Raw genomic sequence first — 17275 nt, forward strand, 5'->3', positions numbered from 1 at the left:
GGAGGTGGGAGAGAATTCCAGGCAGTTGATGAAAATGCCTAGAGTGGGGAGATGGAGTATCCTAGTCAAAGAACATTTGTTCTATTCTTCAACAGAAGCTAAAAGGTGTCTACCTTGGAAATGGGACATAGCCAGACTTGACTGACAGGTATATTATTCTCTCCACGTTGCCCTGATTCTCACTCTCCCTCTTTTTTCTCCTTCATGCCTCTCTCACTTCTGACAGTATTATTCTGCTCCCTGTACCTACGAACTGGCACTAAAGTATCTGAACATCGCCTTCACCATTGTGTTCTCCCTGGAATGCATCTTGAAGATCATTGCTTTTGGCTTCTTGGTATGTCTCAGGGACTTTGTTTATAGCCTTAGGTCTGGCTTTTTAAGTTTTCTTGTGGAGATTACTGACATTTGGTTTTTATATTAGTGCTATTTCAGAAAGAGTTACAATTGTGCATCCCTTATTATAGAATGGTTTAATGCACTGAAAACCTAGTTAGTATTAAGGCTTAAGATCATAAGGACATAAAAAGCCTAGCCCTCAGTCTCTTCTACAACCAGCCACATTTTCAGTACATGCTGCTCATTTTCCGAAAACATGGAAACACTGGCCACTGCTTTTCTCTCTCTTTTTTTTAATCTTAAATCTTAAATATTAAATTCTTAAATCTCTTACCTTCTGCTTTAGAATCAATACTAAATATTGGTTCCAAGGCAGAAGAGAAGTAAGGTTTGGGCAGTTGGAGTTAAGTGACTTGCCCAGGGTCACAGAGATAGGAAGTGCCAGAGGCCAGATTTGAACCCAGGACCTCCCATCTATGTCTGGCTCTGTTTTCACTGAGCCACCTAGCTGTCCCCATTGCTTTTTTTCTTAACCACTGACTTATAAAGAGGAGTTAAAGAGGAATGGAAATTAAATGAACAGAATTTAGACCACTTGTCTGTGCATTAGATCTATGGTTCCATTTTCAAATTGTAAAATTTTTATCAGATTCTTTTCAACCAAATTTTTAAAAATCAGGGAAGAAAATACTATGCTATTATTTAAGAACTCCCCATTCGATAATCTTTGGCAATAGACAAATAATTATGATATTTCATAGCTGAAAATAACATTGAAGTTCTTTTTCTAAAGTTTTCTAAAATTCTAATTTTATTCTCTTATTTCATATATAAGGCAGCCAAGGGCCATTAGTGTTTTAACTTGGCCACCAAAGACACCAGTATGGAAGTCTCTCCCCTTTCCCACTGAGTTATGGTGGTGCTTCTCATGGGTAGGAGAGGGTGGAAGTTGGGAAAGTGGAATGTTTTTTGGTAACAATTCTCCTTTTTTCATCTTTTTCTATTATTAATTATAATTTTAAAAAACACTGTTCTGTAACTCATGTTCTTGGAAGCTTTAGGAAGGCTTAGGCTTTTGTTTCAGTGTCCTGTAAGCACCATACAGCAAGACCAGCACATTGGAGAGAGATCATTAGGATGCAGATAAGCCCACTAAGCAGCTGTTTCACTCTTATTTGGGGGTGTGAACGACAATTTCAAATTACATGTGTGTATGTCTTTCCCTGTAAGAAGAAAAATATTATTCATTATCTGAATGCATGTTTGGCTGGTAGTACCTCCAACTTGGCTCCAGACTGTGTTTTGGTGATTGTTTTGAAGAATGATTGTCATGATTTCCTTTGGTTTCCTAAATGGTTTTGTTTAAAAATCATTAATTTGATAATTTAGGGTGGGGAATTGAGTGTTGCCCACGCAGCTGGTTGTAATGTTGTTTGTTGGACTCCCTTATAATGCTGTGAGTGTTTTGAGACTGGGGAAACAAAAAGGGGATCAAGAGAACCCAAAAACAAAGATATGTTTACAGTTCAGACTAACCTTGCTGAGCTGAAAGAGATAGAGAACCCAGCACCACAGCAAGGAAAGTTTTTAAATTCATCATAATTACACATATGGTAATGACATTATCTGTGGTTTTAGCACCTAATTACTTACTGGATTATGTTGAATCTACACTTCTAGGCCTTGATCTCCCCCTGATCTGCCTTTTCTCCCTATCATTGCCTCCATCCCCTACATCTCTTATTCCAGATCTAGAAGCATTTCCATGTTTGTAATCTTCATAAACTGGAACCTTAGCAGTCATTTCTAGGAGTTCAGCTCCCTCATTTTACAAATGAGCCAACAGAGGCCCCAAGAAGTGAAATAATTTTCCCAAGGCCACATAGCTAATTATTAGCATAGTTATTAAACTCCTTCCTGATCAGGGAGGTACAATAAAAAGATTCTGTGGGTTTGTCATTAGAGGAGTTGAATTCTCATCCCAGATCCATTACTTACTTCCTGTTTGACTTTGAGCCAACTCTAGCCTAAGCCTCAACTTCCTCATCTGTAAAATGAACATTTTAAGATTGGATGACCTCTTTCAACAATAAATCTATGCTCCTGTGCTCTTGTCTCCTATCCAAATGGGAACATTTAGGCCCAAGATGAAGATTAGACAAAATGTCCCAGAACTTAAAACTTCAGTTTTTCCCTATTAATTCTAGAATAAAATATAAACCATTCAGTTTTACAATTAAAGCTTTTTATAGCATGGCTCCGACCTATCTTTTTCGAGTGATTTCACATCATTCCCTCTCACTCATTATGTACCAGCCAAAGTGGCCTACTTATTATTACAGGTAGCCTAAGCATGACATTCCATTTCCCACCTCCTTCGCCTTCCTACAAACCCCCTCCTATTCCTGAAATGCTTTCCCTCATCACCGCTGCCTTCTGGAATCTACAGCTCTATTCAAGTCTCAGCTGAAGTCTTCCTACTATTTGAGACTTCCTGACCAGTTGATAAGCATTAATTATGTGTTTAATCTGTGTCAATCCTTGCTCTAAACAGCCCTAGGTTCTACAGACAAGGGGCCCTTCAAAAATCTCCTTTCTATCAGAGTGAAAGCATGTACATAAATAAACATTTGAAAAATATAGAGAATGTATAATCATGAAGGGAGAGGGTGTAAGCTTTTGGGAATGGGATTGGGCTAGGAAAAGTTTCATGTCAAAGACGATAGTATCCTGAGGAGAATTTTGAAGGAAATGAAGGGCTTACGAGACAGAGGTGAAACGGACATGTGTTCCAGTCATGGTGGATAGCCAGTCAAAGACACAGAAGAAAGAAGCGAGAACGCCATCATAAGAAGCACCAAGAAAATGAGTTTGCTCTTCCCTCCTTGCTACAGCTTCTTGCTGGCTCTGTTCTCCTTTCACCCCAGTGCCCCAGATGTTCATTGCCTCCCTTTTGGGTTTTTCTTTTCTTGAAAGTTGTTTCACTGTCTCCTTGTTGGTTCTTTCACTCCTGTATGCGTTTTGTGGTGATATTTTAGTTTCGGTTGGGGAGGATTCTCACGGTGGCACAAAGCTGCCGAGGATTATGTCGCCATCTTGGTTCCACCCAAGAAAATGAGTTTGATTGAATGTGGCCAAGGGTGGAAAGGAGAGGATTGTACAATAAGATTGGAAATGTAGTTTGGGCTGAAGTTGTAAAGGGCTTTAACAGCCAAATAGGAGCTAATATAAGATCTTAGAGTCGACAGGGAGTCATTAGAGATTATTATGTAAGCAAGTGAGTGATAAAGGTCATATTTGTACTGTAGGAAAATCATTTTGGCACCTGTGGGGAAGAATGATTGCAGAGAGGAGATAACAGTGTGTACGTGTCAGAGACAGTATTCTAAACCAAATCTTCAGCCTCCAGAACCAGCACAGCCAAGTAGCCTCCCATGGGATAAATCCCACCTTTGCCATGATATCCAATCATAAGGAGTGTTATCAAACACAACTTCACCAAGTAACACTCCATCCCTCCTCCATTTCCTGCTAACAAACTGTTCCCAACTTCCCACCTTTTCCACCAAGTTTTAACTTGGAGGCAGTTATAACTGTCATGTGGGTACCCATCACAGCTGTGCAGGTTCCACTGGGGAAATTTCCCACCATGTGCTGAGTTTCAGATGTATACAGGACATCCAACTCAAAATAGTAGGCATTAGGAGACATGCCAGTGAACCTCAGGAGAGAGTCTACGGTTAGGTATATAAATCTGGGAGTCATTTGCAGAATGGTGATAATTAAATCCATGGACTCTGGTGAGGTCACTAAATTTAAAAAAAAATAGGAAGAAAAAAGATAAAAGGGCTGAAGACCACAATTAGCGATTGTGACATGAATCAGGCAAAGGAGAAGAAGGGGAATTGTCGGATGAAGAGAAGGAGAATCAAGAGAAAGAATAGTGTTACAAATATCCAGAAAGGAGGGGCAATGTGATTGAAGGTGTCAAATACTGCAGAAAAGTCAAAAAGGATAAACCCTGGAAAGATTTGATTGTTTAAGAAATGCCTGGCAAGTCAGCTGCATTTATTAGGTACTTACTTTGTGCTAGGCACTGAGAAACCTGCTTCAGTTCAGTAATGATGACAGAAACCAAATTACAATAGGTTAGAAAGTGAGCAAGAGAAAAGAAAATAGAAGAAATGCCAAGCAGATAGCAAGTTACAGAGTGAGACATACATTTTGGGGAATTTGTTTTGTTCGACTATGCATATTTGTTGTAAGGGTTTTGCTTTTCCTCTTTTTTAATTGAGTGGTTTGAGAAGAGAAAATAAATTACCTTTATCAAAAAAAAGGGAGGAGAAATGGAGTTTGGCTGAGAAAGGGAAGAGAAATAAAAGACAGTAGTTTGAAGGGACTGTAGAATCTAGTGAATAAAAACCTCACTCAACAGGTTTCATTTTTTGATAGTAGGGCATGATTTTTTTCAGCATTGAAATTCACCTACTTGAGTAATTACATGGATCAAACTAACCGAATAATTTGTATTATCAAATAATAATTATTTATGAGCTTGCCCTATCATCTAGAACATACACAAGAATTTTTAAGTGAAATATTCATTCTAGTGTATAATCACTGTAAGCAAACTTAAGTATATCATTTTATACATTTGCCTATAAGTGAAAAAAAACAGGTTTTTAAAGGAAACTCCTTTAGTGGGGAGAGCATTTTGAAAACAGATGTAATTATGTTGCCCAAACCTGTGTCGTGCATAAAAACTTTTATATACATAATTTAAGAACTTGGAAACAGAATTTTCTAGTCTATTCTAAAGTCTTCCAATTGAGTTTTGTTGTCAAAGTAGAAATGCAATATTTTCTGATTAGTTTGCAATAACAAGTGTTTGACATAAGGAAAGATGGAAATTTGCTACTTGAATTTCAACCAAAACTTTTGTATGATTGGTAGATGGGATTGAAAAAGAATATCATGAATTAATAAGAGGAGTCAATGATACACTTCTTCCATTTGGCTCTATTTTTGTGATTTTTTTTAGCTATTATAATCCTTAAAACTAAATATCAGAATAAACTAAACCGAGAACCTTACTTTTGAAGCTGTACAACAGTGTCATATCAAGATTTTAAGAAAAAATATGAAGAATAAACATGGCTAATATGAAAATGTTTTACATTACTTCACATTTATAATGGGGATCATATTGCTTGCCTTCGCAATTATTTATAAGGTACATAGTGTAAGGTTATGGGTGAAAGGCTTGAGGGAAGGAAAGGATTTGAAGCTGAAAATTAAAATGAAATAAAAATAATGAAATATATTTGATAACATTACTTTCATTAGAAATATCATTAATATTTCTAGTGAGAGCAAAAGTTCTATACTTTAAATAAGTGAAATAAAAATTGTTTAAAGTATTTTATTACCTCTTTATCTTATCTTTTTAAATATCCTTTTTGGATTTTATAGAGAACAATAAATATTGGTTCAATAGTATATGGTGCAATTTACAAATAAATATGCAAATATAGGAGCATTCTCAATATTTTAATTAACAGGGATATGCAATTGAAAGTGATTTGTAGGCTATTTTCACCCAAGAATTCTATGATAGATTTCAGGGAGCTCATGAACCTGGGGTAGGGGGAATTGCATCCTTATTTTTAATGACCTTTGGTTCTCTTTACTATCTTATGAATTTTATTTTGTACATTTGAAAACATGATTCTGAGAAGGGACTCATGTTCACCAGACTACCAGAGGGATCTGTGATACAATAAAAAAAGGTTAAGAACCCCCTTGCTCTAGAAAATAGAGAAATCAGAATGTATTTTTCCAGTATTTCATTGTACAAGCTAGATTACTTGAAAACTGAAGACCAAGTAAATGGGCATGCCTTTGAATGAAGAAAAACCTGAAAGGCTTGGTGAGAGCTGATATGGGATCTGACCTCAGCATCATCTTTCAATTAATAAAACAAAATCCTACATAAGCACTAAGCCTCATCAACCCCTATTTATACTTGGTACCTTGTCATGCAAGGAGTGGACCTGTCCTGTGAACCTCACCATGTTAAAAGTGCCATTACATCTATTTTTGCTTAAAAGAGCACATATAGGAAGAATGAGTAGAAGTCACAGAAAACCAAATTTCAGTTTGACATAAGGAAGAAGTTAGCAATGGGCTTTCCAAAAGCAAAATGGACTGCTTCCAGAGGTACTGTTACTCATTATTGGACATCTTTAAGAAAAGGCTCTATGGGGGCAGCTGGGTGGCCCAGTGGATTGAGAGCTAAGCCTAGAGACAGGAGATCCTAGGTTCAAATCTGTCCTCAGATGCTTCCTAGCTGTGTGACCCTGGGCAAGTCACTTAACCCCCATTGCCTAGCCCTTACTGCTCTTCTGCTTTGGCATCAATACATAGTATTGATTCTAAGACAGAAGGTAAAGGTTTGCAAAGACATAAATAAATGAAGAGTCTCTATGATCACTTACTACATTTTTTCTAAACGGGATTCCTATTTAGATTCAGGTAAGACTAGATGAATTCTGGAGGAGTCTCTTTCAATTCAGATTCTGATTTTCCATAGGATTTTTTAAAAATTTAAACATTTATTAATATTCATTTTTAACATGGTTACATGCTTCATGCTTCTACTTTCCCCTTCACCCCCCGCATTCCCCCCACCCATGGCCGATGCACATTTCCACTGGTTTTGTCATGTGTCCTTGATCAAGACCTATTTCCAAATTGTTGGTAGTTGCATTGGTGTGGTATGGTCATGTCATCAATCCCATTTCTGATATAAACTCAATAGAAACCATTCTGTGACTCCAAAAATAAAAAAGTAGCTTCCTTAGCAAGATGGCAAATGTTATAGCCAGTAAAGGAGAAGTGAGGGGTTTGGGTTGAAAATAATAAAATATGAGTAAAAGTTAGAATGACTTTGTTTATCAACTGACATTACTTAATGCTAGATGATAAAAATGAAGCAAGGCAACCAAAGGTCTTTCCCTCCCTTCTTTCATCTATTTCCTCATTTTGGTCATTTGGCAGAATTATTTCCGAGACACCTGGAACATCTTTGATTTCATCACAGTCATTGGCAGCATCACAGAAATTATCCTGACAGACAGCAAGGTAAGTAACCTGAATGAAAATCTTGTACTTCCATTTATCTAATCAAACATGGCAGCATTATTTTTATTTAGACCATACAACATGATGGCTCCATTTCCAATATCCACAGGGTTGGGTCTCCCCTAATACTGAAGGCAGATAGGTGGCACAATGGATAGAGAACTGAATCTGGAGACAGAAAGACCAGAGTTCAAATCCAACTTCAGATACCATCTGGGAGATCGTGGACAAGTCACTTAACATCTGTTACCTAGGTTTACTCATCTGTATAATAGGAATAATAATAGTGCCTACTTCCCAGGGATATTTTGAGGATCAAATAAGAACATGTAAAATCATTTGCAAGTTGTAAAGTGCTGAGCACAATACCAAATACTAGATAAATATGTATTATTATTATAGCTATATTTATTGAGTACCATTGTCCTCTTTCATGAGTTGTCACTTCTTCACATCACTGAGAGTGTTAGTCCACTTCCTATAAGAAGAAGGGCAGATGCATGATGTGACGTAAGCAGTATGGCAGGTTAACAGCACTAAATCATATAAATACTTACAAAACCCCTCCTGGGAGGAGATTCAAAGGAGGCAGGCTATATGGACAATGACCTCAAGAACTATACAATTTAATTAAAGAGACAACAACTAGCAAGTAATACAAGGGATATTTATTTCACTACAATATTCTATTAAAGTAATAATAATGTACATGAATGACATCAAATTGGGTGGTTCCATTGGAAATTTTATTTAAAAGCTTCTTCTCATGATGATTTCTTCTAATGACACAAAAATGTGATTTATATTCAATATTTATTGAATATAAATCTTTTTTTTAACCCTCACCTTCCATCTTTGAGTCAATACTGTGTATTGGCTCCAAGACAGAAGAATGGTAAGGGCTAGGCAATGGGGTCAAGTGACTTGCCCAGGGTCACACAGCTAAGTATCAGAGATAGGGATCTGGCATGGGAAAGACTGGAGTCATTCTACTCTGTCCCTATGACAGCTAGAGGGAGGGTATTGAGAAGACACAGAAATGATATTTGCTTCTAGGATTAGCCTAGTCCTGTGAATGCTCATACTTCGTAATTTCTAAATGATCACCACATCGGTAATTGTGTTTATCTTTACCCACCAGCTGGTGAATACCAGTGGCTTCAACATGAGTTTTCTAAAGCTCTTCCGAGCTGCCCGTCTCATCAAGCTCCTCCGACAGGGATATACCATCCGCATTCTGCTGTGGACTTTTGTTCAGTCCTTTAAGGTAAGAAACACTGGCTTTCTCACTCTTCAAATTAGTGTTCCATAAAAACCATGCCCCCGAGGCAGCATGCCAAAAAAAAAAACCAAAAACGGTGCCATTTGGCAAAGATGGATAAAAAAAGCAAAATATCAATTGTTTAAGAGGGATGACGAGCACACTAATACATATTTAGTATGTTACTAACCTTGGCGTTCCCATTGACCCAATGATGCAACAAACAAGTTTTTTTTTAAAAAAGGAAAATGTCTATATGTAAATATATGCACACACACATATATGTATATATCTTTTGGATAGCAAAGAACAGGCATTTAAGACTGCCAAACAATCAGTGAAGGACTGAGCAAATCACAGTGCGAATGAAATGGAATGTTATTGCATTGAAAGGCACGATGACAAGGATAATGTCAGAGAAATGAAAGGTTTATGTGAATTGATGCAAAAGTGATTGAGCAGAACAAGGAGAAAAATGTATCCTGTAACTATGACATTGTAAGAAAAACAACTTAAAAAGACTTAAGAGCCTTATTAATATAGTGACTCCAAAAGCTCGACCATGGAGCATATTACCCTCTCCCTGACAGAAAGGTGAGGGACTCATGGGGAAAATTAGAATATACATTTTTCACATGGCTAATATCTAGATTTGTTTTCTTTGACTATTTATTTTTGTTATAAGGAAAGTTTTTTGCTCTTTTTATTTTGGTGAGTGTTAATTAGGCAAGAGAAGAAGGGGGCAGCTGGGTAGCTCAGTGGATTGAGAGTCAAGCCTAGAGATGGGAGGTCCTAGGTTCAAATCTGGCCTCAGACATTTCCCAGCTGTGTGACCCTGGGCAAGTCACTTAACCCCCATTGCCTAGCCCTTACCATTCTTCTGTCTTGGTTCCAATACACAGTATTGACTCCAAGATGGAAGGTAAGGGTTTTAGAAAAAAAAAAAAAAAGAAGAAGAAGAAGAAGGACGAGGAGGACGAGGAGGACGAGGAGGAAGAAAAGAGAATGAGTATAGATAGGGAGACCAGTTAAGAATGAATTTCAATGTCCCAGGCAAGAATCAATAAGGGCTTGAACTTGGATATAGCTCTGTGAGTTGAAAATAATATGGATTTTGTCTCAGGGAAAGGAGAGAGGAATTGTGGGAGGGAGGGAGAGAATTTGGAGCTCAAAATTTTTAAAAATGATTCTTTAAAATTGTTTTTACATGTAATTAGGGGAAAATAAAATATGTATATTATATATTTATTTTAAATTTATATATTTGTGTAATTATATATTCATATAAACTATATTTATATTATATTTATGTAATAAAAATATATTAAAATATTATTTTTTAAAGAAAGAAATATGGTTTTGCACCACCTAGAAGGGAATTTGTAACAAGGCTTGATGGTGGCTGATAGCAAATATATTTTTTTAGGAAATAGATTTGAAATAGAGACAAAAAATGAACTTCAGGAATTTCAGATCAGAAAATAGTCAGTTCAGGCTTGAAGTTGTTGGATCAGAGAACATTATGTAATCTGACTTGCAAATACACACAATCACTGCTTCATTTTGCTTCCAATTCTCATTAAAAAGTTACTTTTTGGAGAAAGATGGGGGCAGGGGATAAGTGGTGGCTGGGGAGAGATTTGATTGCCAAGGTAAGATGTTTGAAGTAAGATTTGTATATACTTGGGGTGTGGAGATAGAAAGTAGGATGCAAAAGTCAGTACGAAATGAGTTCTCATTCTCCCTCATTGCTTATAGAAGTATAGACAATGGAGGTCTTTCATATTAGGTGGTCAATTAGAATTATGGGCAGATTAGCATACAACAGCCTCTCCATCTGTGTAAGTGGTCTGGATTAAAACATGTATGAAGCTACACACCCAAGAAGATTCAGGGAAAACAGTATCTTTGACTTTTCAAGTAAGTCAGTCTTTGACAGCAAAAAGTAAGGTACGATCAGCTGCTTCAGGAAGTGAAGGTGAAAAGCACCACCTCCTTTATTAATGACATTATCTCTCTTTTTATTGCAGGCTCTCCCCTATGTCTGTCTGTTGATTGCTATGCTTTTCTTCATTTATGCCATCATTGGGATGCAGGTAAGAAAGTATTTCTTTGGGCCGTTTGTGCAGGGAAAGACAATAGGAAGCTGCTCCCTTTAATGGAATAGTTAGTGAATAAAGTCAAAGAGCCCTGATTCTTGTGAATGCTCTGAAAGTGCCCAGTTGCCCATCATCTTTAGGAATTTCCTAATTGTGCGACTTCACTGCCCAGTCACAAGAAGCTATATATCCAAACACTTCATACTTGGGATAGTCCATCTATGCTTCTATTTTCCTTAGTGCATGATCAATTTAACATTAATCTGGGATAAAGCAAAAAGAAAGACAAAAATGTATGTTTTCTTTTAGCCCATAGAAATTCCTAAATATTCAATTTAATTTGACAAGTACTTATTAAATAATTAGTAGATACGAGGTATTGTGCAAGCATTAGGGATACTAAGTCAAAAATTGAACAGGTTCTGCCTTCAAAGAGCTTAGATTCTCCTGGACGCAATATGTACTTATTTGTACACAAGTGTGAACAAAATAATGCAAAGTAATTTTAAGGAGAGAACGCTAATGGCTAGGAAGATGGGAAAGGCATTGCGTAAAAGAAGGCACCAGAGCCATTATGTAAAAGAAGGCTTATATTCTAAGAAAGGAAAGTGAGGAGGAACCATCTTTACAAAGGCACAAAAGTAGAAGGAATGCACACTAGAAACAGCTGGCAAGATAACTGAAATGGCAAATGCTTGAAAGAGAGTAACATGAAATAAGACTGGAAAAGTAGGTGGGATATAGCTTGTAAAAGTCCTCAAATGCCAATTTTATCCTAAAGTAAATAGATAGCCACTAATGATTCCTGAGTAGTGAAGTTATATGGCCATAATTGAGGGAACTGACAAAGAGGTCAAGAACGAAACTGTAGTAATAACTGCGGTCAGGAGATTCTAAAGTGTTTCTTTGTGTTTGATGAAGGACTCAGGATGTGTGAACAAACTGAAGCTGAATCTGATAGTATAGTCAGGTCATGTTGAGCTGAGTTATACCTCTTAGACCTGATACGAGTCAGAGATATAGAATTTCAGAAGCCGTCTAATCAAACCCTCTCATTTTATATATAAGAATACTGAAACCAGAGTGGAAAAGTATCTTGCTCGAGGTCATAAGTGAATGAGTAATATTGGTAGAATATGAGCATATATTCTTTAAACCACCATTCATTTCACTACACCATGAAAGCCTCCCCAGTTTAGGACTTTTGTTTTCTGTCAGTAAATTTCTGGGGAAGAAACAAATGTCATACTCCTAGCTAAATCACATTCAGAACTATGGGATGTTGGACAGTTCCTTGAATTTCCACATACCCTCTCATTTCCAAGTATAGAAAACTACTACAGTCAGAATGTTAACTTAGATGTGTTGGTATCTGGAGTACTGATTAAGGGATCAAAATGATTTTTTTTCCCCAGCACTAGAGATGTTGCTGTTGATGAACATCTTGTGGTCTAGACCCTTAAACTCCAGATGACCTCTGATTAGGCCCAGTTTGTTAGCATGATTGTCCCATTTGGGGTGACCCTTTGAAGCAAAACTCCTCTGACTTAGAGATATTGTGACTGATTACCCAGAAGAGAACCTCAGCCAAGTAACCACCTCCTGTAGTCAAGCAGTCTGGCTGAAGTCGAACCAAGAGCTGTCTTCTCAATAATGCTAGCCATCTGGAGAAGCCAGCCCTATTGAATCTTCGATCTTGTCCAAAGCTCTGAGAATGGTGTCTGTACCCCCTTAATCTCTTTCTCCCTCTAACTGATCACTGTAGTTTTGTTTTCCAAAATTCAATCAAACAAATAGAGCTGTCCAACAATGAAATAAGCTGCCTCAGTAGTGAGTTCCTATTCATTAGGAGCATTTAAGAAGAACCTGGATGGCCATCTGTCAAGGAAACTGGAAAAGGGGTTTCCCACTGTTTGGGAGGTTGGGCTAAATGACCTCAAAGGTCCTTTTCAAACATATTATTCTGTGATTATAGAATCAGAATTTTCTTAAACTATTAAATATAGAACCAATTACATCAAGACTTATTGGCAGGAATGAAAAGATGCAAGCTTTTGTATCTTTCTGTCCTTTCTGTAAACAAATGTTATATTATCTAAAATTCAGAACTATTATAAAAGATGTTTAGTTTTTCTTCCTTCCTTTTTTCATTTCCTTCCTTCTCTTTGTTTCTTTGTTTTTGTTTCTTTGTTTCTTTCTCTTCTTCCCTCCCTTCCTTTCTCAAGTTTCGCATTATTCTCTTCCTTTGTTTTCCTTCTCTCTTCCTTTCTCTTTCATTCTCTTCCCTCCTCAGCCTTCATAAATGTTAATTACTATCAGATCAATTTCTAATACTTCCTATCCTACTTGATTCTATCAGACAATAACACCAATTCCATCTTCCATAGGGACTTTTCCTCAGAACTTGAAAGACAACATTGGTATCCCTTTGTACTTAGTTGACCATTGACCTCTCAATCTATGACAAAATTTGGTTGCTGGGACCTATATATGACTTAGCATTTTCTGTCATCTAGACACCTGAGTCTGGCAATATAGAAGCCTTATGAATGAATAAGACAAAGGGTCCTCATGATACAAATTAAAGAGAGAAAAAAGTCATGCTTTGGAAAATAAAAAATATAGCAAGTTGCAGTCTTTAAGGATGCCAGTATTCTGGACTAGACATGCTCCTGGAAAACAGTGAATTTTAAAGGAAAATTTCAGTTTTGATAGAAAGCCCAGGGATTCTCACCAGATAAATCAGGATCCACTACAGTTAACTATTCCTTGGTTAAAGTCCTAGTCCCAAGACCTAGGCTTCTCATTTCGGAATCTTCACTGGGAGAGGGGACTTCAGTAACTGCTGAGCTAAAGTTGGCAGTCAATTACAATGATTCTTCAACAGCAACTACTAGTGGCAAATCTTCTCAACAATTATTCACTCATAATCCTCCACCTCTCATAAGGGAAGTTCAGGGAGCTAATGTGACAATTAAAGACATTCAGGGTGGGGATAAGGAAAGAGTATAGTGATTAAGGATATGAGCAAGTCAAGGGAAGCCTTAATAAAATCAAGAAATACTATGGAGAAAAGAATCCCAAGATAAAACTCCAGTACATGAGTATGATTTTGCAATAAGTCCAGGGGGGGAGGATGAAATGGCCACAAGGACTATGAGAATAGTTGGGAGGCCTAAAAAAGAGTCAAAGGAAGAAATAAGGAGCTGAACAGATAGCCTAGCACATAAACTGGAAAATCTAGCAAAGTACTAAATACTCTGAGAAAAATAAAGGCAATTGCACTGAAATAGTCATTGATACAACAAAAATATTAGAGCAAAGTCAAAAGATAGAGATATTAGATGAATATGTGAATTATTGATGTCAAAAACAATTGACCTGGAATACAGGGGATAGAGATAAAAACCCAAGAGTTAAAACAAATTAATTCATGACTACCATATTTTGAGAAATTTTACAAGAAAAATGCTCAGAGTTTAGAAGTCTTTTGTCTAATATTTCTGATGACTCTTGCCATCTCTTTGTCATCCTTCCATTAACAAAGTTTCTTTTTTCCTTCCACACACTTTTGGAACATTGATCTTGTTTAAAAAAATGAGGTGTAATTAGAAGGAATAAAGGAAAAGAAAATTAGGAAAAGAACCTTAATGATAGCAAGAATTAATCTTTTCTTTATAAATCACCTGAAATAGCCCCAAAGTATCTTGGTATAAGACGTAGAAGACTCAAAACCTGAATTCAAGTCCTAACTTGAACATTCCCTGACCCTTTGTTTTCTCTTTTGTAAAAGAGTGATAATAACTTTTGCACTAAGTACCTCATAGATTTATTATGAAGAAAACACTTTGTAACTTTTGTCACTGTATAACTACAAACAAGTATTATTAAGAAAATCACATGCAAATTGTATGATTATTCATGTCCATGCTTTCATGATGTTTTAAACATCTGGATATGACATTTAACAAAGTCCAAGTGGAAATCGGTGATCTAGGTTGGAGAAGATATGAAAAGAAAATTACAAAGATAGATTGGAGGAGAGACAACAACATATCATAGACGATACTAAGCCAAAGGAGTAAGAAACAGAATAAAAAATTCTAAGCCATAGACATGAACAGTTATATGCCAACAACATTATAGACAATACTGTCTCCTGGCTAATTAGATTTAGCAGTTTGGTCATAGAATTTCAATTTTTTTTTACTGTTTGTCTCTTGTGATGCCTCTCTCCCATTCTCATCTTCCTCTATTCCCTAGTTAGCAATTCTTATCCCTTCCCCAGTGTTGTCTAGCTTACCACCTCCAAGCCCCTTGTGGGACAAGTAGTATTTTTTTTCTTGCAAAATAAGGTTCAGAACAAATTCTTAAAGCAGTTGTCAGTGGGAGTTATTTGAGCAAAATAGCTGGGGGCAGAAATTGTTCTTCAATTACACATTCTAAAAACTGTTAGGGTAAAAACATGTTTCATTTAGCATACTTTAGAAAAATGAAAGCATACTTAATGTATGTCACATAGGCAACAGAATGGTCTTTATTGAATGGGAAACTAAGGCAAAGGGGAACTAGAAAGTTTCTTTTTGTGCAGACATGGACCTTTGTTGGACCTGGAGATATAATTTGGTGAAATCAAATAGTCCAGGGGCTTCTTTATATCCCCTTTCAAAATGAGACATGATTTGCTTCCTTATCCTAAGCATCAACTTCTAAACATAATGACTTCTACCCTGACAATCTCTGCGTGAGAGAACTAGATTTAACTCAGTAATCTAGGCTGTCAAAATATTTTCGAATTTGGACTCTGTCATCTAGTCAATAAGCTATTCCTCTTAATATTGTATCAATCGTAAGTCTGACGGGCATACTATCTACGCTTTTATCCAAGTCAAAGATTAGAATATAAAAATGTTCATAGTCTACTTTAGATTCATGTGCCCCTCCACCAGATATTTCTGACCAAGTTAGCACAGAACCTTGAATGTCTACATCATCATTTTAGTATTATTGTTGTTTGGTCACATTCAACTCTTGTGTCACCCCATAGACCATATCATATCAACACTATCCATGGGGTTTTCTTGGCAAAGATACTGAAGTGGTTTGCCATTTTCTTCTCTGGTGGAATAAGGCAGAGGTTAAGTGACTTGCCCAGGGTCCTCTAGCAAGTCAGTTTCTGAGCCAGGTTTGAACTAAGTTCTTCTTGACTCTAGACCCAGCACTCATACAATGAGCCCCTAGTAGCCTCATGTTGTTATTTAGTGAATTCCAAATCCCTCTACACTAGCTTTTAGCCCATATCTCTCCAAAAATGTCCATGGGAAAAGTAGGAGAGATTTTCACAGAATCTTGGTATCATATTGCTATCATTGCTCTGACCCATTAAACTAGTAATGGTGTTAAAAAAAAAGGAAATTACTTTAATATCATATGATCCATTCTTGTTAAAGTCAGGTTGAATCTCTCTGTTCAGCTTTTTGTTCAACCTAAATGTTCACTAACCATTTTGATAATATGTTTTAGAATGAATCAATGTCAAGCTTACTCACTCACAGTTTTCAGAATCTGCCCATTTTTTGAAAATCCTTGTCACATATCTCTCCAGACCTTCAGAGCACTTTTAGTTTGCCATGATCTTTTCAAAGACCACAGACAGGGTTCAGTAACCATACAAACCAGTTCTCTTAGCATCTAATTTATTGGGGTCAACTAGGTGGCAAAATGGATAGAGTGCCAAGCCTGGAGTCAGGAAGATTCATCTTTATGAGTTCAAATATGGCCTCAGACACTTGCTACTTGTATGACCCTGGAGAAGTCATTTAACCTTTAACTCAGTTCCTTGTCTATAAAATGAGCTAGAGAAGGAAATAGCAAAGGATTCCCATACTTCTGCAAGAAATCCCCAAATGGGATAACAAAGAGTTGGACACAACTGAAAAATGACTGAACAAAAATTTACCAGGGTCAAATAACTTGAACTTGTCGAGGTCAGTTTGACACTGTAACAATCTGTTTATTTGTCTTGGGATATTATCTTGCTATTTACCATTTTTGCTCTGTTGTTTTCAATTCAAAGATCATTCTCCTTCACATATAAAACAGAAGCAAAATGTCAGTTGTATGTCTCTATCTTCTCTCTAATGAAAATCATTGTGCCACCCAACCTTAGCTGTAGCACTATCCCCTCTTTAATGATTCTCCTTTTTTTCACCCATATAGCTTAAAAATATGAAATGCAAAAGTTATGGTTTCATTATTCATGCTTTCCTTGCTGGCCTAAATTCATTGCAAGCTATATTCCGCCTGACTATTCTGATGTGATTATGACATGTTTTTAGATTTATTCTGTTACTTGCTCTTTAAACTTAAGATTTTTTGTGATTTTTCTATGTGTTTACACAGGTCTTTTTAGATCTGTTTAGATCTTTAGATC

The 17275-nt window shown here is 36.6% G+C and overlaps 1 protein-coding gene across 3 annotated transcripts in view; it reads left to right on the top strand.

Moving 5' to 3' along the window:
- Positions 1-17275, top strand: part of CACNA1E (calcium voltage-gated channel subunit alpha1 E) — a 446383-nt gene that overhangs the window by 401391 nt on the left and 27717 nt on the right. For all 3 annotated transcript variants that reach the window (XM_044676249.1, XM_044676250.1, XM_044676251.1), the window contains 4 exons: positions 227-337; positions 7399-7482; positions 8624-8749; positions 10774-10839. In XM_044676249.1, coding sequence (XP_044532184.1) covers positions 227-337; positions 7399-7482; positions 8624-8749; positions 10774-10839 — 387 coding nt within the window. The remainder of the gene's footprint in view (positions 1-226; positions 338-7398; positions 7483-8623; positions 8750-10773; positions 10840-17275) is intronic.

This window comes from Gracilinanus agilis, chromosome 4 (assembly GCF_016433145.1).
Source record: "Gracilinanus agilis isolate LMUSP501 chromosome 4, AgileGrace, whole genome shotgun sequence".
Taxonomy (NCBI): Eukaryota; Metazoa; Chordata; class Mammalia; order Didelphimorphia; family Didelphidae; genus Gracilinanus; species Gracilinanus agilis.